Source organism: Citrus clementina, unplaced genomic scaffold (assembly GCF_000493195.1).
Source record: "Citrus clementina cultivar Clemenules unplaced genomic scaffold, Citrus_clementina_v1.0 scaffold_4, whole genome shotgun sequence".
Classification (NCBI taxonomy): Eukaryota; Viridiplantae; Streptophyta; class Magnoliopsida; order Sapindales; family Rutaceae; genus Citrus; species Citrus x clementina.
The window spans coordinates 22,496,886-22,516,358 of record NW_006262274.1 but is presented as its reverse complement, the minus strand read 5'-3'; the positions used below and the strand labels follow the sequence as shown (position 1 = coordinate 22,516,358).

Genomic DNA, 19,473 nt, shown 5'->3' with positions numbered 1-19,473 from the left:
TATTAATATCATTAGCAACAAATCTTTTGTTTGCTAATGATCTATAGTTAAATTCTTAAAATTCAAAACTTTAAATATATATATACCGTGAAGAGAGGTCCGTTACCAACGGAAACCTGTGCTTTCCGTACACAGAAATTAAATAATTAAAACAAGACTTTAGTTACTTTACATAATAATATAAAATACATAACTTTTGTACAGTTATTTAATGAAAATTCAACAGTTGTGAAAATAAAAGCACGCGACACATGCGACAAAGACAGGCTGCATCCATAGTACAAGGCCAGATGCCGCTCCTTGTAATCTGCTTCGAATAAAAGCAACGAGACTCAAACCAGCACAACCAATTTGTTACGTAACAAGTTCCCACATTTGGACGGTAGCGTTTTAAAAACCCTCGACTCCACATCAGTCAAAAAGTAGAATAAATCAACGGTGATCCATACATACTGCAACTGTACAAAAATTGTTGTTTACTCGGCGTTACACTTGATCAGATCCACAATATACATGATTTTTTATGAACAGGTAGAAGGGTGCCCGTACGGCACGTGTCGTACAGCGTGTAGGTAGTTCGCTAATTCGTTCCCGCTAAAGTGCACAAACTACCACTCACATCCGACTCATTTTTCGGATTTCTTTTAAAAATTTATTTAAAAAAAAAAGTTCTCGTTGATATAAATACTCGAACAAGTTCGCTTCTAACACCAAATCAACATTCAAGCTTCAAGCGTTGTGTTCTCCGCTTCCTACCTGCTCAGAAAAATATATCTGTTGCGCTGTCGTTTTTGCCTATTTTCGAAAGGTATTTTCGTTTAGTTAATTTGATATCTGATATGCTCTGAAATTGATTTGAATTTGATCTGGCAATGTGGATCTGTCAGACTTGTCGTTTTGGTGAAAATCAGGCCTGAGAAATGGCACGCAAGAAGATCAGAGAGTATGATTCGAAGAGATTGTTGAAGGAGCACTTCCAGAGGCTCTCTGGTCGCGAGTTGCCTATCAAATCCGCACAAGTGAGTGCAGTTTAATGGCTTTTCGACTTTCGGATGTTTTTTGATTGATTTTGAGCCTCTGTTGTGTACTCGTTGTAATGTGTTACTTGTAAGTTTCGAATTTTGTTGAGTTCTTAAAATTTTTGAGGATATTGTGTCTATATCCATGATTTAGATTTTAACTTTAGCTGTTACTTTATTTGCCTGCATGATTCAGTTTCATGTAGAGATTTATAAAAATCTGTTATATGAAGCTAGATCCATTTGGATTAGAAGCATCTCTACATATTGGTCTTTTATGATTTAGGTCTATTTAAAAGAATTAGTAAAATCTTGGATTGGTGATTTGTGTCATGGCAGTTGTGGTTATGTTGTTTTATATATTGAGTTTCGACAGTGTGTTTTTGTCCTTTAGGTTACCGAGTCAACTAATTTCGATGAGCTGGCACAAAAGGAACCCTGGCTTACATCATGTAAACTAGTTGTGAAACCCGACATGTTGTTTGGAAAGCGTGGGAAGAGTGGTTTGGTTGCTTTAAATCTGGATTTAGCTCAAGCTGCTACTTTTGTGAAAGAGTGCCTTGGGAAAGAGGTATATTTCTGCTGGAATCATAGTTTTCATAATGTTTTTCCATTTCAGCTAAGACTTTTTCGTTTGTTTTGTTAGCTGTACATGACACTAAAGCATTGAGCTTACACTTTACTATCTTGTTTTGCAGATGGAGATGAGTGGATGTAAAGGACCTATAACAACATTCATCATTGAACCTTTCATCCCGCACAATGAGGAGTTTTACCTTAATATTGTCTCAGAGCGACTTGGATGCAGCGTAAGCTTTTCAGAATGCGGAGGAATTGAAATTGAGGAGAACTGGGATAAGGTATTTAGGAATGTAATTTTTTTTTTTTTTTTTCTGTTAGCCATATTATGTTTTGTCTTTTATCTCCTGCATTAATTACCCTGCAGAATCATAATATTAGAATGGTGTTATCTTTTGTCCAGGTTAAGACTATCTTTGTCCCAACAGGTGCATGCCTTGCTTCTGAAACCTCGGCTCCGCTTGTTGCTACCCTTCCCTTGGAGGTAATTGATCTAGTTGGTTATTTCTGCTCCTTGGTTATCCTTTCCTGAACTTTAAGTCCTCAATGCTGCTTTATTCCCACGCTCTTCCCCCAAATAGCATTAGACAAACAATTACATATAATGAGTTTCCTTAGATATTTAGCCAAAACAGAAGCAAGTATTAAAGGAATAAGTATTATATGGGATACCCATTATGATTTCAAAATATTATTTGTCCAAAAGAAGATCCCCTTTGTCTATAAGTCCCTTTCTCTCCAATATTTATAAACCCAAAATAAAAAGAAAATCAGTTCCTGATGTAGCTTAGTGCACCATCAATGTAATATATCATACATACTTTTCAATCACTTAACTCATTACCACCGAAAGCTTGTTTACTCTTTGTTGACACTCAATGATTTTAGGATATATTTTGAAATAAGTAACATGAATTATGCTTGTGTAACCAGATCAGAGGAGAAATTCAGGAGTTCATTAAATCAGTTTTCACTCTTTTTCAAGGTACTTTATAGATGTTTGACTAGTTCATGGTATTCAGAATCTGCAATGATAAATATATTCATTGCTAGAATTGGCCATTAACTTCCCAAGTTTGTATTTGCTAGATCTTGACTTCACTTTCCTTGAGATGAATCCTTTTACATTGGTTGATAGAAAGCCTTATCCATTGGATATGAGAGGAGAGCTGGATGACACTGCTGCTTTCAAGAACTTCAAAAAGTATATTCTTTTCCATGAGTATTTCCCACATAAAATGCTTGGTACTAACTAGTGTATTTAACATGCACCTTGTCACATTTGGTATCCTCTAATGACACTTTGCTTTTGGCAGGTGGGGCAATATTGAATTTCCCTTGCCGTTTGGAAGAGCAATGAGTGCTACAGAAAGCTTTATACATGATCTAGATGAAAAGGTACCACAGCTTGATATATGCCTGACCTCTACATGAAATCTGCTCTCTCTTTTGATCACCTTGTTTCAAGGAAAATTTTGAGTCATATATATTAAGTTTTCTCGTTTCTTTGTGATAAATTAACATTCTTAACTTATCCAAGTCAACCTGAATCCATAATTGAGTGTTGAGAATTATGTTAACTGTATAGATTTCGTCCAAATATCTGCTTGTCTGTGGTTCTAGTTTCTATTGTCTGAATTTTCATCATTGAATAATCCTTGCTGATCTGCTTGTGTGTTCCTTTATAACAACTCTATAAATTGCAATTTTTTTTCTTTTAATAGCTTCATCCTGTGAACCTTACATAAAGTTTATAACATTTTCTATATTTTGCTTGCAGACAAGTGCATCTTTGAAATTCACAGTTTTGAACCCAAAAGGACGAATCTGGACTATGGTAGCTGGAGGAGGTGCAAGTGTCATCTATGCTGATACGGTATGGGTTCTCATTCTAGTCAGGGGAGAGGATTAAATTTTCTGTTAACAATGAGTGTTTTCTCATCCCAATAGGTTTTAATTTGTTTATGAATGATTATTGCCGAATCAGGTTGGAGATCTTGGCTATGCCTCAGAGCTCGGTAACTATGCAGAATACAGTGGAGCACCCAACGAGGGGGAGGTCTTGCAATATGCCAGAGTTGTAATTGATGTATGGACATCTCCTCTTGGTTTTAGTCTTGTAGTGACATATAGTACTCTACAGGTGGCACTTCATTTTATTACTTGTGACCGACTAATGCTAACTCTTGCATACTTAGTGAATGCTTAAATAGGAAGGAAATAAAAGGCTGCCAAATGTTAGATGAACATTTGGAACATATTTTAAGATGTTTAATCAGACACCTTCTTTGCTGTGCAACTAAACACATAATTGTTTTGCAGTGTGCAACTGCAGATCCTGATGGTCGCAAGAGAGCCCTTGTGATTGGAGGAGGAATAGCTAACTTCACTGATGTTGCAGCTACATTCAATGGCATAATCCAAGCCCTGAAGGAAAAGGTAGATTGTTGGGCTTAATTACTTCATCACTTTCATTTTTGACGTGGAAAATTCATGACGAAATTTTTATTGCTCAGGAATCGAAGCTGAAAGCAGCAAGAATGCACCTATATGTGAGGAGAGGAGGTCCTAATTACCAGAGGGGCCTTGCAAAAATGCGAGCACTCGCAGAGGAAATTGGCCTTCCCATTGAGGTATATTTGACCTAAAATTTTCAGAACATATCCTCTCTACCTGTGATTGACAAATGAAAATAACCTCTCTTCTTATAGGTTTATGGGCCCGAAGCAACAATGACTGGCATATGCAAACAGGCTATTGAGTGCATTAGCGCTGCTGCATGAGCTATCAACTCCTTTCTTCAATGCTTCACACTCACGCCATTGTCATTGCAAATTTCTAGTATCCATCATCATTACTTTGTACCAATTTTGCTGTATCAGATACCTCAGTATGTAATGTTAGTTCAAAATATGGTTAATGAGGATGAAAAACTGATCTCTGTCTGTAGTGTCACCATAATAAAAGATTTAAGTAGCCTTCTAACTCGTATTGGTCTTCATGCTTGAATGAATGTGTGGTCTGTTTGCTTGTTTACATACCTTGTAAGCCCCGTTGGCTTTATCTTTTCACAAATCACAGGTGGCTCATGGCGCGTGGCTGTTCGGCAGAAACTGCGCAACCTTTAAGATTAAACACCCACATTACTTTTTTTTTTTTTTTTAAATTCGGTTATACAGAAGAAGATTGTTACTTATATTTCATCACATATTATAATTAATATTTACAATCAAATTATACAATTAAAACTTCCTCATGTTGTATATATCAATGTTTTGAATCACTGTCTACTATTTAGATTTTTTTTAAATCCTCTTTAATATTTGAAGGGTGTTTATTTCATTCATATTTCGTAAGAAAAAGATTATTTCCACTCATTTATTTGATAATTCAGAGATAGTTGAAACTAAACTCTATAAAATTTTTATGAAGGCTTAAATTCTTGCTCTCACTATTATAAGTGTAAAGGTTCTTTTATTGAACCAAAAACTCAATGGTAAATGCGTATATTACTTAATCACAAACGTGAATTCATTTTGCTGGTACAACAATTTGGTTTATTTACGAATCACACGGAGGTCCTATTATTTTAGTATCCACTACAGCTTTTATAATTTATTGCTACTAATTTAAAACGACGTGTTTGCCTTTCTTATATGATCTGAACTTTCCTTCATCTTATGTTCGCATTGAGGCCCACTGTTATGTACCTTCTTCATTTACCTTTTTTTTCTTTTTTTTTTCCTTCTCCTTTTTTCACTTTGTTTAGTAGATGATGAAAATAAATTGTTGTAAAAGGTTTATGGGAGGCAACAACAGCTGCAACTGGCGTCATCCCACTTTGAACGAGTAGTATTGCAATGGTAGAAACAAAGGGCTAGGCACTTGCGTAAAGTCAAGTGTTTACAGGATCCCAACTCGGAAAATTTGGGCACACCGAATTTGACCGAAGTAAACTATTATCGTGCTAGCCTATCTAGCGAAGTGTGTAACAACTTTTAGAACAAGCAAAAGACGAATCAGAATATTTTTGATTGATTGTTTTATTGAGGGTCTTGTGAATATAATTCGTATAGATGGAAAAATATATGAAAACCCATCTCTTTATCTCCTATCTTTGGACTTGCTCGACTTGTGGAAAATTTTTAAATCTAAAATAAGGAAATTCAGTCCAAGTTTGCGGCATCTCAACCAAAGCAAGAAATCATTTTCTTTTCTTTTTTCCCCATAAATTAGGGGAACCTACTAGAGTTATAGATATTTTTCTAATGTCCATGGTTAGCATTCTACTTTCTTTTTTAGCCACGAAAACAAGCTTGCAGCATCACAAATCAATTTCAAAATCCAACCAAGAAATGGACTCTTCTGTACCTTTCTGTAACTGTAAGTGTTAAAACAAATAACTTCTTACACTACTTACCACATCATGTGTTTAGAAAATATAGTAAAAAAACATAGAAAGAATATTTTTGTGTTGCTCAGAGTCCGGATCTAAGAGATGACAACACTTGAAAAATATAAAAATCATAAATTATTTTGACTAATTTTTCTCATATATGACTGAGAGAAACCGGGATTTTGGATTCATATAAACTCATAAAATAATTAAATACAGACAAGAGAATTAGAGTGGTCTTTGTAAATAGAGGCAGGCTCCAGTCTGATTTGTGAAAATTTTAAGTATAATCCTTTGTTTGATCTTTTTGTCTAAAATGTATCCAAGCTATTGAAGGTTTTCTGAGCCTCCATACACGAACCGTACACTCGTTGTGTGGAAAATGACATCTAATCCCATCTTTATCCTTTCATTTATTTTCTTCAATGAGATATATATATATATATTGATCTTTTATTTATGAGACGGTTCTCAACCTCATCTTCTTCTCAGCGTATATGCAAGCAGAAATGAGTTGAGTTGTACTGATAACTTCACATTAAATATCTATCCATGCATGCACCATGCACATGCTCTAATTAAATATCTCAGGCTCTTAAAATCGACGAGAGCGATGTCAAAATTCGGGATGGCAAAAATCTCCACGGAGACAGGTACCCTCGGAAATTTTTCCTATTTGGGAAGGATATAGAACTAATTTTATACTTAATTTCTTATTCGGGGAAGGGACGGGGAAATTTTTTTCCCCAATTTCTTATTCGAGGAGGGGACGGGGGATGAGGTGGAATCCCCATCCCCTACCCATTTCCCCATTTTAATTTTTAATTTCATTTTAATTTTTTAAAATTACTAGTAAATAAATAATAAAATTTAAATTATAAAATTATAAATATTGGTAAAAATAAAATCAAAATCAAAATATTTATATTATTAAACTTTTGGGCCTAATTAACTAATTAAAGTTCTAAATTTTTATTTAGGACATTAAAAAGACCGAGTAGATTCTATTAGCCCAAATTTTTTTAATTTTAATATTCTTTAAATATTTTAAACTTAAATTTATTTTTTTATTTATTTTTAGATGTTATAATTGCCTACAACGAATCACAATTTTAATATCTAATCTAATCTAATATAATATTTGCTCTTAATTTGCTCCGATTTAACTATTGTATTGTAAAGGAAATAATCCACATTTATAAAGTGCCCACGCCACCATTGAAAAAGTTAATTTTGAATCTAAATTCGATTTTATTTGTAACAATTTTGTAGTAGATTATTAATTTGTTCATGATAGTTTGTAAAAGAAGTTTGTCTCCCTTGCATGCTGCGTTAATTACTAATTTAATGTATATGACTTTTGTAATGGATATTAATGTAAGATATATTTCGAACTTTACTTTTATTTGAATTTTTTATTTTAATATGATTAACTCAAAATCGAAAAAAAAAATGTATTAGTTATTCGGGGATCGGGAACCCTCGGAGATCCCCTGTTATTATTCGGGGAGGGATTTGAGATTCTCTCAAGTAATTCTGACAAAAACGGGAAAGGGACGAAGACATAGGTAAAATATCAAGAATGAGTACGGGGAGATTAGTCCCCCCCCTCCTCATTGCCATCCTTAGTCACAATTCCGAAGTAATAATATTCCAGCGGATTCTATCTAAGTAGTAGGTAACATGATATCCGTCAACCAATTGGATTACGAAGATTTTCAAATCCATTTGGTTTTTCAAAATTTTGATCCTAAAATTCTCTCTTTCCTAAGACGACTGCCGAGAAAAGAGAATCCAAACACAAAAGCAAAGTTAAAATTTTCTAAAGTCCACGAAACCGTAATTAATTCTTATGGGTATCACTGTCGACGTCCCTGGGCGAATCCAAAATTTGATTTAATTCCAATTTCCAAGTCACGTGGCAACAACACAATAAAGCAGATAAGGAGGACATACATTAAAATGCCCTTAACAACCCAGGTGGGTCCGTCCACTGAAACTTGTTGCTCAAAATTGTTTCAAATTAAATTGACGCGCCCCAGTTTCAAGATTAAGCCTAATCTCAAACACAAAAAATCAAACAGTGGTCCAAATTTCACGCAGTTGGATTACATATGTAACCCGCTGAAAGCGACGCCGTAACCGAAGTTGGCACGATGCCCCGAAACACTACATAATAATACACGATACACCATTAAATATTTATGTTGAATTCGCGCCTGATATTACACATAAAATCGGGATGATAAATATTTCCCTGTAAAATAAATTCATTGAACTCATTTTTATTTATCATCTGTAATTTTTGCGTTTAATTTATAATACAAAAAAATAGGAGAATAAAATTATATGTTTGTTAATATATAATTCACCTCGAGTACTATAACAGGGGCGTCATATGGTGATAGTACCTAAAATAAAATAGATAAATGAAAATTTAATAGAATATGCCTCACGTGTTTACTCTTAATAAATAATTCAGAGTTATTTTGAAATAAGGTTAATGTGAGTTTGAAGTGTCGTTGTTCAGTTTGCATGAATATATGATGCATTTGCTTAATGTAGTTATTATTTGACTCGAGTGGAATACTAGTGCTTCAATATTAAATCAATGACATAATAAAATAAAGCCAGGAACATAGGGGTTTGTTACTCTTTTTTTTGGGAAATTTATAAAAATAACCATAAAATTTTTATTATTTTCACAATCAACCCTCTCAACTTTTTTTCTATCAACATTAACCAAACACATACTTTTCTCTCCAAATTACCCTTCTTTACAAACCAAAAGCAACATTCTTTCTCCCCTTTCGTCAAACCAAAGGCAGCTTCCACTCTTGAATCATCAACCAACGGCAACAGCAAAATGTAATGATAAAAAGTGAAATCTAATCATAATTTATCCGGATCCAACACTAATCGGCATCACATAGTGGTATGAGTTATTTTCTTGCTCGTGAGTTTGACTGAACTGCGGATGATTTCGTGGGTGAATCTGGCGACAGGGAGCCTGTCGCACCAAACCTTGGAGCGACAGGCAGCCTTTCGCACCAAACCTTGGAGCGACAGGCAGCCTTTCGCACCAAACCTTGGAGCGACAGGCAGCCTTTCGCACCAAGTTTCGTGCGACAGTCAGCCTGTCGCACCAAAAGCCAGATTCATTATAATTAACTATTAATTTGATAGGGCTGAAATAATTTATTTTTTTTTATAATTTCAGGCTTAATAGATTCAGTTGTACTTGAATTGTGTTACGATGGTTGGTGGGAGACATTAGAGGATGGGCGTATGGAATATGTCAATGGTAAAAATAAAGCTTTTTTGGTTGGGAAAAATTGTCTTTTTGATCAGTTATTGGCAAGAGTATACGATGTGTTACAAATTAATCCTAATGAATATAGTATCACAATGAAGACAACTTTGAGGTCTAGTAACACATTATATCGTGTATGTGCACTACCCATGGATATATTTGATGATGAAATGGTGAGGGTTGTATTACATATGGGATCCGACGTAACTAATTTTGGATGCATTCCTACATTCGTTACCACATCACCTCGAGTTCCGAGTGAAGGTATTGAGCCACATGTCGAAATTGATTTGACAGTGATTTTTTCTTGCATTTAGTACTCTGTCCGCAAAATAAAACAGCGCAATCTTTAATGCGTCCATATCGTCCATTTCCTCGAATTTCAACTCCTTAAATATTGCATCGAATTCGTTCACATTAATCTTACGATGCACACCACCAAAATACGTATTTCGTAGTCTCTGCTCCATTTCATCATTTTTTTTATTGGTATCAACACCAAATGAAAGTCCAGTAACCAAGCACCATTCGACAATTGACAAGCGAATCAAATGCTCACCAATTTGAAACCATAACTGATCCTCACGACTATCTTCTTCATGGGCCACTTGCCTCAGTAAAAGATTGTGCAAAATTACCCCACTAAATGGAAAACTTCGACACTCCAAGAAATGCCCAAATATATCCTTTTTGAACATACTCAACTGCCGCTTTGTTAATTTTCCCTCGATGGCTTTTACGACCGAAGATAACTTACACATGCTCGAAATTCGACCTGGAAAATGATCGGCATAACGAAAATACATCTTGCCTACTTCGATATCCGGTGATTCTGATTTCGCCATGTATCTGTAATATTTATAAAATTATTATATTACATTTACAGAAAAAAAATTGACTCGTTAAAAAAAAAAGGACACTCTAAAAATTGCTGCGACAGGCGCGCGCCTGTCGCACCAAAGTTGGTGCGACAGCGCCTGCAGTCACACCAAATCTGGTGCGACAGTGGGGCGCGCATGGGCGCGGGCGCGCCCTGCCCCCCTCCCTCTCCACCCCCAAAATTAAGCCACAACACTTCAAAATCGAAAAACAAGACTCCCAAACACTACTAACCACCACAAACACCACCACCATTATTCTCAAGCTATAAATATTATTATTCTAAAATCTCATTTTAAATTAATGAAAATAAGAAAAATGACTAACCCAAGTTTTGTTGAAGGTTGTAGATCGTAAATCGGATGCCGGTGAGAGATGGAGCCGCCGCCAACGAGGGTTGATGTCGCCGCCGATGATGGGAGTTGGATCGGTTTGGGAGAGATGAGTGAAAGGGAGTGTTGGGGGAGAGATGAGGGAGGGGTATTTTAGTCTAAAAAGTTGTTTAATGGCTAATGTTGATAGAAATATTTTTGAGGGGTTAAGATGAAAAAAATCAAAATTTTAATGGTTATTACTGTAAATTTCTCCCTTTTTTTGGGAAATTTATGAAAATAACCATAAATTTTTTGCTATTTTCACAATTAATCCTCACAACTTTTTTCTATCAACATTAGTCAAACACACGCTTTTCTTCCCAAATTACCCTTCTTTACAAACCAAAAGCAACATTCTTTCTCCCCTTTCGTCAAACCAAAGGCATCTTTCCACTCTTGAATCATCAACCAACGGCGACGACAAAAAGCAACGATAAAAGTGAAATCCAATCATAATATATTCGAATCCAACACTAATCGGCATCACATAGTGGTATGAGTTATTTTCTGAACTTGCTCGAGAGTTTCAGTGAACTGCCAGTCGTGGGTGAATCTGGCGACAGGTGCCTGTCGCACCAAGCTTCGTGCAACAGGCAGCATGTTGCCAGATTCACTCACGACTTGCAGTTCACTGAAACTCTCGAGCAAGTTCAGAAAATAACTCATACTACTACGTATTAATGAAAATAAATAAAATAGCTAACCTAGATTTTGTTGAAGACTATAAATGGTAGATCGAACGCCGATGAGGGATGAAGCCGCTGTCGATGAGGGCTAATGTTACCGCCGATGATGGGAGTTTGTTCGGTTTGGGAGAGATGGGTGAAAGAGAGTGTTGAGGGAGAGATGAGAGAGAGGTGTATTTTGGTCTTAAAGATTCTTTTATGACTAATGTTAATAGAAATTTATTTAGGGCGTTAAGATAAAAAAAGCCAAAATTTTTATGACTATTAGTGTAAATTTTCCCTTTTTTTTTTGGTCTTTTACAAAATAGACTGTTGCAAGATGCTCAAATTTTCGACTGTTTTCAAATGTTTCACACTTTCACCATTAAAATCCCACCATGCTTCCAAAAAGGCCAAAAGCAAAAAGATATCACTTGAAGTTGACACGTGGCAGTAATATCATGGAACGTAGTACCACAAAACTTATCCATCACCCATAATAAAACCCCGTGCCCCAACACCCATTGCACAAGCACGCAATAACAGCTGTACTGTACACTGTACACTTAGCCAATCATATAACAAATTTTGAAAAGTAAGAAAGCGGTAGTTTTTTTAAAATATAATTTTGAGAATTATTTTTATACCCAATATAATTTTATATATATTCTTGTGCATATTATAAAAATTTAAAATAATTTTTAATATTTAAACAAATAAATTATTAAATTTAAAAAGTATTATTATTGTCAACTACATCGAGATAATCAAATAAAAAATAAATTAATAGTATTAGTAATCAATTATTATATATACATGAAAAAAAATAATTTTATATATAAGTTTATAAATGTGTAAATAAATTTTATTCAATATCATGTATACTTTAGTTATTTATATTATCACAACAGTTTAACTACAAGATTTACCAAACATGTACAATTGCTTTTAAAACGTGCAATGCTTTTAAAAATAAATTTTACTAAGTGTTTAATTGATTCTCTTCACAGTTGATTATTTCTACAGGACAGCTGATAACAATTATTTTAAAAGATGCAGCATTACCAAGATAGCCCTCACTAATATAGTCAAATTAATATTTTTCTTATTAACTAATATAGAGTAAAACTATATATATATATATATATATATATATATATATATATATATATATATATATATATATATATATATATATTATTTACTAACTATTAAGGAACCTATTTTCAAACCTTTTCAGGTTTCGAAAACTAGCCAAAGGCTTGCCCTTGAATCAAAATCAGATTTTGCCAAAGCCATCAGAGAACAACTAGATAGGATAGAAGCTGCTTCTTCCTCATCTAGTAAAGTACAAATTGCTCCTGATACTCCTCAATCTATATATATATATATATATATATATATATATTATTTACTAACTATAATTGATGATAAATATAGATATGATTTTTTTTTAATTATTTAGCTTAATGGCTATCCGATCACCTCTCCATCCATATGAGCAGGGTTCGAACCTCAATGTCTATTATTTTTAATACAAGCGATTTTACCATCTAAAGTGTATAAAATTTACAGAATTTTAGAAATGAATTTAATTTCATGTTCTATGTACTTAATGTTTATTATCTTTACGTAACACAACTTTTTATTAACACATAATCAATTATTTTGATCAGATAAAAAAATATTAATTCATCAATAATAATAAAGTATTAGTTTATAAGTCTACAAAATCATTTTTGTTTGTTTGAGCAAAGGTTTTTATATTTTTTGTTGAGATTTTGTCCCTAAAATGAAAGAATAATTTAAATTAATCGCACACTAAATAAATTGATATTTGTTACTCCACCCCAACATTTTAAAAAGTCATTACCACACATCCACACAGTTAATATACTTCATCAACTTAGCTGAGACAATGTTTTTAAAAATAAAAATAAAAATCTAAACAGTTACTATATTTCAAAATAATTAAAAGTATCTCTTTATTAAGAATAAATTTGAAATAAATATAATATATTCTTTTTCCTCACTCACTAGCACCACACATGGACAACAGCATAGGTGGCAATTCGAGTTGGTTGCTCATGTCATATTTGTAAGTGTCGCACTTGCATCAATAAAGAAGACTTAATTATATTGTCCAAATTGGTGAGTTTGGAAAATTGCTTTCATGCCGACGTCCAAGAAAGGTGCTGGAGAATCAAACTGCGGCTTCTGGGAGCATCACTGCAATTGAAAATTTGTGGGAGCAGGACTAATGTGTTAAATTTAAAAATCTCTAGTGTCTTTTATTTTATTATTTTACAACAAACAACATGGCCGCAATGTAGTCGGCCCAAAAAGACAATAAATAAATAAATAAATAAAAATGGGGTAATTAAGGGGCTGTTGTTTTCTGATTTAATGACTTAATTAACTTATTTCCAATCAATCAAGTCATTAAATCTACTTATTTTTTCAATTTAATGAAATTTTTTATTCATTAAATTATTAAACTAATTTTTTAAATTTTTTTCTTAATTTAAAATGTGTGAATAACATCATTAAAAGATAATTCTCAAACTTCTTCTATCTAATTAATTTATTTCATTCTTAACAAAGTAAAACGTACTAATTAGCACTACTATTCATCTCTAAAACTTGTGATAATATAGTAATGGATTATAATTATTTTTATCTTTATATTTTCTTCAAACGTTTGTACTATTTATCTTTATAATTTTCTGTGAATATTTTTTTATATAAAACCTCATAAACTACAATTGATTAACTTGTTCTAATTTAAAAAATTAAAGGGGTTGTACTCACCAAAACATGATTTGTGTGATGATAAAACACTATCTTATTGATGTTCTTCAAGTATTTTATTTATTTATTTAATATTGAAATTTTATAAGGATAAAACAAAAATTCTGGTTTTTAAATTTTTTAAATTAAAAAATAATTTAATATTTATTTTTAGAAATTTAGGTGAAAGATTTATTTATTGAAGTAGCACGTACATCTAGTGGTGAATTATTTATTTATTGAGAACATTGCGCTGCAACCTATTATAATAATAATTTTTTTTATTTTTTTTTTCCAACACGCTAACCTCACTCCCAATTTCATGTACTAAACAAAACGTTTTTTTTTTTTTTTATAAATTTCACTTTTAAATTTGGTGCACGAGAAAATTAATTTTTATGCACAATTTAAACATTTAACATTAATCGTTTTCACTGCAAGAAGTGATCAAACCAACAGTTTTTATACTCTAATGGCACTTTATATATATATATAATGAATACTCCCAATTGAGCAGCATAAATGAGTGTATATATGTTATCTAGTTGTCTTGAATTAGAATTTCCGTCATAATATAAATATAAATATGTAAGTGGAAAAGAAAATCTATTAAGTGTAATATTAGGTAAGTGTTAACTTATAGCCATTATATGATGAGTCATATATTCACATATATACACAACCAACAACATAACATTACGGAGAAGGAAAGCAGGTATTAGATTTTTCTCCACCATTTTATGGTAAGAAAAATCAATCATATTTAAATAAATGAATCGCGTGTATGTTTGTTAAATCTACTTTGAGAATCGTGTAATTGAAAATTTTTATAATACATAAGAATTACTATATCAATTATATAATAAATAAATAATGTTATAATATATATTTATTTATTTTAAAAAATTATTATATAAGTGATGGTTATATTAAATTTAATTATATTATAAATGAATTAATTAGATTACGTCATAAATTTTTTTCACGCCACTCCCCCTAGCCTATATAAAGTCAAAGAAGAAGAGGATTTGCTGAAACGAAGAATACAATCGAAAATGGATAAACAAGCAGCGGCCCCAGAAGGTGATAGTGGCAGCAATACTAATAATAGTATTGTCCATGGAGACATCTTAGAGGCCATACTGTCGCAGGTGCCACTGATCGACCTCGCCTCTGCTTGTTACGTGTCTAGATCATGGAACCGCGCCGTCTTCTCTTCTCTCCGTCGCGTCAACAAAATCAAGCCTTGGCTGCTGCTGCATACGCAGTCGCAGAGAACTATGGCCCCCTACCTCACAACCGCGCACGCTTACGATGCCCGCTCCCACGTGTGGATCGAAATCAAGAACAATCAACCCTCGTCCTTCGACTTCCTCCTCCGCTCCTCCCATTCCACGCTTCTCTACACCCTCTCGCCTTCCAAGCTCTCCTTCTCCTTTGACCCCCTCCATCTCGCCTGGCACCACGTGGACGCCCCTCGCGTGTGGAGGACCGACCCCGTTGTCGCCTTGGTCGGAGACAAAGTCGTCGTCGCCGGCGGGGCCTGCGACTTCGAAGACGACCCGCTGGCCGTGGAGATGTACAGCGTCGACACTCGCACGTGGGAAATCTGCCAAAGCATGCCAGCCGTTCTCAAAGACTCAGCTGCCTCAACTTGGCTGTCGGTTGCGGTAAATTCTCGTCAACTTTACGTGACTGAGAAGTACTCGGGCGTGACGGTCTCATTCGACCCCAGTACTAAGGGCTGGTCGGGACAGTTCCATTTACGTCAATTTGATCACGACGAGAAGGTATTTTATTCCGCGATCACGTTTGCAAACGACCGTTTGATTGCGGTGGGGCTCACTCGGGAAGCTGAGGACGTCAAGAGTTTAAAGATATGGCAGGTAAATATAAAAGGGGGGTCGTTGGAAGAGTTGAAGGAGATAGGTGAGATGCCAAAAGCGCTTTTGGAGAAGCTGAAAGGGAATAAAGAGATCTGCAGTGGAAGTGGAAGCGCTTCTCTAACTAGCGTCGGTGTAACGTCGATGGGAGATTCAGTGTACTTGCATAATCCTTCAAATTCCGAGGATTTGGTGCTTTGCGAGATTGGTGAATGCGGTGATGACGAGTGTAAATGGAGTGAAATAAAGAATGTGGTGGTGGACGAGGAGGATGCTAAAATAAAGGGCAGGTTAATTTTGACGTGTTCTAGCGTCGGCATCGGAGATTTGCAGAGGGCTTTGCTGCATGAAAATCCAAGATCTGTATACTTCAAACAAATTCAATGACCTCTTCTTCTGAGTCCCGCACATCTCACTTATTGTATTTTTTTTTCTTTCTTTCTTTTTTTTATACGTTTGCTGGTCTGTTTTAATATTTCAGATTTAATATGTTGAGTGACTACATACACAAGGCTTTTAGTCTTTTAGTATTTTTAGTTTATTTTTGATTGCGTTTATTTTTATTTTTATTTTTATTTTTTTTATTACATGAGATTATTGCTCAAATTACAACTCATATTACATGAGACTATAACTGAGATTTACAAATCAAACTATTACTGGGACCAACTTACATCAATGCTAATAGAACGCCGCCTAAATTTTAACCCTCACAAATATTCGAGCGATGTCTACTCTTCACACTTAGATAAGGGAGAAAACTGTCTTCACTCAAATTTAATTAAGAAATAAAATATTCCCACAATACATCTGTGGAGGTTCGAACTGCTGCCCTCCACTTAGTGGCTTTGCGTTTATTTTTGTTGATCTAAAGATGTGCCTTTTTATATCTCCAGTATTTGAAATTTGCAACCATGCACGTTCTCCTTCTGACTGCACATGATCTGATCCATTATTTGTCGCACCCGCACGCATTGCTAGTGTTGTGAAATATTTTGCAATTGGTTTTAAAATAGTTGCGGCGTTTTCATTTTCCACTTTTCAATTAATTGCTTTGATTTGATATTGTCTTTCTCAAATTTGCTCCATAATCCCCTCTTCTAAACTCTTTACATTTGCGAAATTCCAAATTTCTAATTTCCGTATTCGTGTTTATATATGGATTGTGGTTCCATCCATTGCTGCGTTGTTAGTTTCTAAACAGAACTAAGGTTAAAACTAACGTAAGAACTTTACCTTATTTTTGTTATATTGATAATTGCAGCAACAAGAACAAGTCAAACAACTTGTGCATATACCATAATCTTTTTGGGTTTTTGTTACTGACAATTACATAGTGATAATGTTATAGAAACAAATTGTTTGTGATGATAAATTTAAGAAAAGAAAAAAGAAAAAGAAAGAAACAAGGATAAAATGAGTTATTTTTGAGGAAATCCAAACCTCAAAAAATATTATTGGCACTTTCAAGGATAAACTCTCATGGTGTTTGGTTTGACGAAAGGAAAATAGAAAATAAGAGAGAAAACGAGAGGAGGGGAGTGGTGATGAGAGTGAAATAGTGCGAAAATCAATTTCCATTGTTCGGTTTGACATAGAATTTGAGAGGGGAAAGAAACTAAATTTTTTTTACTCGGGCATATTTGAGTTTTAGTGTTAAATTCTCAATATTAATTGGTAAATATAACAAAAATAATCAAACTATAAATTAATTTAATCTAGAAAATAAACTAATAATAAATCATTTAGTTTTATATTATATTTTTAATTACTTCATTATTATTTTATAATCAATTTAATTAAGACTGCACAACTAATTATATTTAGTTCAAATTAGTTTCTAAACATATGCTTATTGAATACAAATAATGTAATAGTCGACGTAAATTTGAAAAAAAAATACAATAGTTAGTCCATGGATTGTCAACGATATTTGAATTAAATAACAATATATATTGTTATTTCTAATTCCATAGAGTTGTAGACTAGCTCACAATGATGCCGTCGGCGGTGGTCGTGATCGTGAAGTGCGCCTAGGGTGAAATTCGAGCTACCTTTCCCAGTGACAATCTGGCAATTGCAATGTACTGCATTTTTTTTTTTCAAATAGTTTTATCATATAATTTAATAAAATAAATATAAATTATTTGCATTAAATTGTTTCAATTATTAATTAAATCTTCAACTTATTTAAGATTAATTTTATTTGGAAGATAATATTGGTATTTTTACATTAGAATAAGAGAGGAATTTGAAATTCTCAGTCATTGATGAGAATTTATAAATTCCTCAAACTTGATGGAAGTTGAACTTCAACTATTCACATTGGGTGCAACTGAACAGTAAAAAGTGGGGGAAAAAACATAAAATTATTTTTCTCTCCCCCACCCGAACGTGGGTTTATAGCTGCCAAAGTAATTCTCAAGACTCTTCTTTATAAAAATGACATTGCTAGTGTAAATATACTAATGCAAGCACAACCACTAGTTATTATTGAGTCAAAAATACACTTTAATGACAACCAAAATAAAAACAACTCAAAAATAAGCTCACGTACAATTATATCTTGGATGAGCGTATCACATTAGTACAAAATTCAATCCCAATTGGAGCATGTTCGAAGCTCCAACTATTTCAACCCAACCTGCAGTTTAAGATCAATGAGGATGTGGCTGCATTGATGAGGCCATATGCCAGCGGAGATGCTCCTTAACTCAGATTTTAGAAGGGTCCGACAATTTGTTGCTCCCCCGAAAAAAAAAAAAATCATCATTTAGATGGATCTCTACACCAGCCCAAAAGCCCAAGTGTAGGCCCATAGTGTTTGGAAAGCCCTTCGTTGGGACTGGCGGATTAAGCAGCCCAGTTCCATTGCATAGAATCTTTTTTCGAACGTCTGACTTGTCAAGGGTATAGTAGTTGAAAATTCTTGTAAACATGAATTAAAAGAATTTTTTTTTTTTTTAAAAAAAAGGTGGAGATGATAGTTTATATAAGACTAAACGATGAGCAAAGCAATTATGGATGACAAATTGTAGTTCGCCACATGGTTAAATTAGTTACAAGAATCGAATAAAAAAAAAAAATTGAATATTATAATACGAATAAAGAATGAAATATTGAAATGGAATAATGATCCAAGTTGGTTCAGGGTTGGTGGTCCGCCAAATGAAAAATCGTCACTTGAAAACAAAAGGGACCACTTTAAAATAGAGCCAATGCCAAAAAATCATGGACCCATATGAAATCATCTCCACAACTTAAACATCCCAGAATTTGGAAAAAAAAAACAGTTGTTACTTGTGAACTTTCCTGTTTCCACTATTCCATTCCCTTGGCTTTGCGTCGCTTCGCTTCATCTAAAAAAAATCAAACACATGCAAGTCTCTCAGTCTGGTGGTCCGGCTATCCAAAATCCAAAATCGAACGAACCGGCTTTCAAATCGAGAACTCTTTAATTCATTTCCATAATTCAAAGACTGCTTTTTAAAAGAAAAAAGGTGATTTCGGAAAAGGGGCATAATCACGCTATGTAGCATCTGATTTTAGATGTTGGTCCAATAAGGATGGGACAT

The 19,473-nt window shown here is 33.8% G+C and overlaps 3 protein-coding genes across 4 annotated transcripts; 2 read left to right on the top strand and 1 right to left on the bottom strand.

Annotated features, from left to right (window-relative positions):
- The first annotated feature begins 571 nt into the window (after window positions 1-571).
- On the top strand, window positions 572-4,587 carry LOC18043354 (ATP-citrate synthase alpha chain protein 1). 2 transcript variants are annotated; one of them, XM_006438261.2, is made up of 13 exons: window positions 572-808; window positions 912-1,019; window positions 1,414-1,590; window positions 1,718-1,879; window positions 2,002-2,082; window positions 2,532-2,583; window positions 2,688-2,802; window positions 2,915-2,996; window positions 3,379-3,474; window positions 3,586-3,687; window positions 3,921-4,037; window positions 4,115-4,231; window positions 4,310-4,587. In XM_006438261.2, the coding sequence occupies exons 2-13, from the start codon at window positions 921-923 to the stop codon at window positions 4,379-4,381; spliced, it is 1,272 nt and encodes a 423-aa protein (XP_006438324.1). In that variant the 5' UTR covers window positions 572-808; window positions 912-920; the 3' UTR covers window positions 4,382-4,587. The 2 variants fall into 2 exon arrangements, with proteins under 2 accessions (XP_006438324.1, XP_006438325.1); XM_006438262.2 differs by having other exon boundaries at window positions 573-808; window positions 888-1,019.
- Window positions 4,588-9,549: 4,962 nt separating this feature from the next.
- On the bottom strand, window positions 9,550-10,152 carry LOC112099193. The gene has a single exon (XM_024186316.1). The coding sequence runs from the start codon at window positions 10,150-10,152 to the stop codon at window positions 9,550-9,552; it is 603 nt and encodes a 200-aa protein (XP_024042084.1).
- A 4,908-nt stretch (window positions 10,153-15,060) lies between these two features.
- On the top strand, window positions 15,061-16,420 carry LOC18043353 (F-box/kelch-repeat protein At1g23390). Its single transcript, XM_024185881.1, has one exon. It carries the CDS (start codon window positions 15,071-15,073, stop codon window positions 16,283-16,285), a length of 1,215 nt encoding a protein of 404 aa, XP_024041649.1. The 5' UTR covers window positions 15,061-15,070; the 3' UTR covers window positions 16,286-16,420.
- The last annotated feature ends 3,053 nt before the right edge of the window (window positions 16,421-19,473 follow it).

What these genes read in the sequence shown, in the direction of transcription:
- LOC18043354 (XM_006438261.2), top strand. Translation starts at nt 921, where the DNA reads ATGGCACGCAAGAAGATCAGAGAGTATGATTCGAAGAGATTGTTGAAG. An exon ending in TTGAGGAGAACTGGGATAAG is followed by an intron (nt 1,880 to 2,001) that starts GTATTTAGGAAT and finishes TCTTTTGTCCAG; the next exon opens with GTTAAGACTATCTTTGTCCC. An exon ending in TTGCTACCCTTCCCTTGGAG is followed by an intron (nt 2,083 to 2,531) that starts GTAATTGATCTA and finishes TTGTGTAACCAG; the next exon opens with ATCAGAGGAGAAATTCAGGA.
- LOC112099193 (XM_024186316.1), bottom strand. Translation starts at nt 10,152, where the DNA reads ATGGCGAAATCAGAATCACCGGATATCGAAGTAGGCAAGATGTATTTT.
- LOC18043353 (XM_024185881.1), top strand. Translation starts at nt 15,071, where the DNA reads ATGGATAAACAAGCAGCGGCCCCAGAAGGTGATAGTGGCAGCAATACT.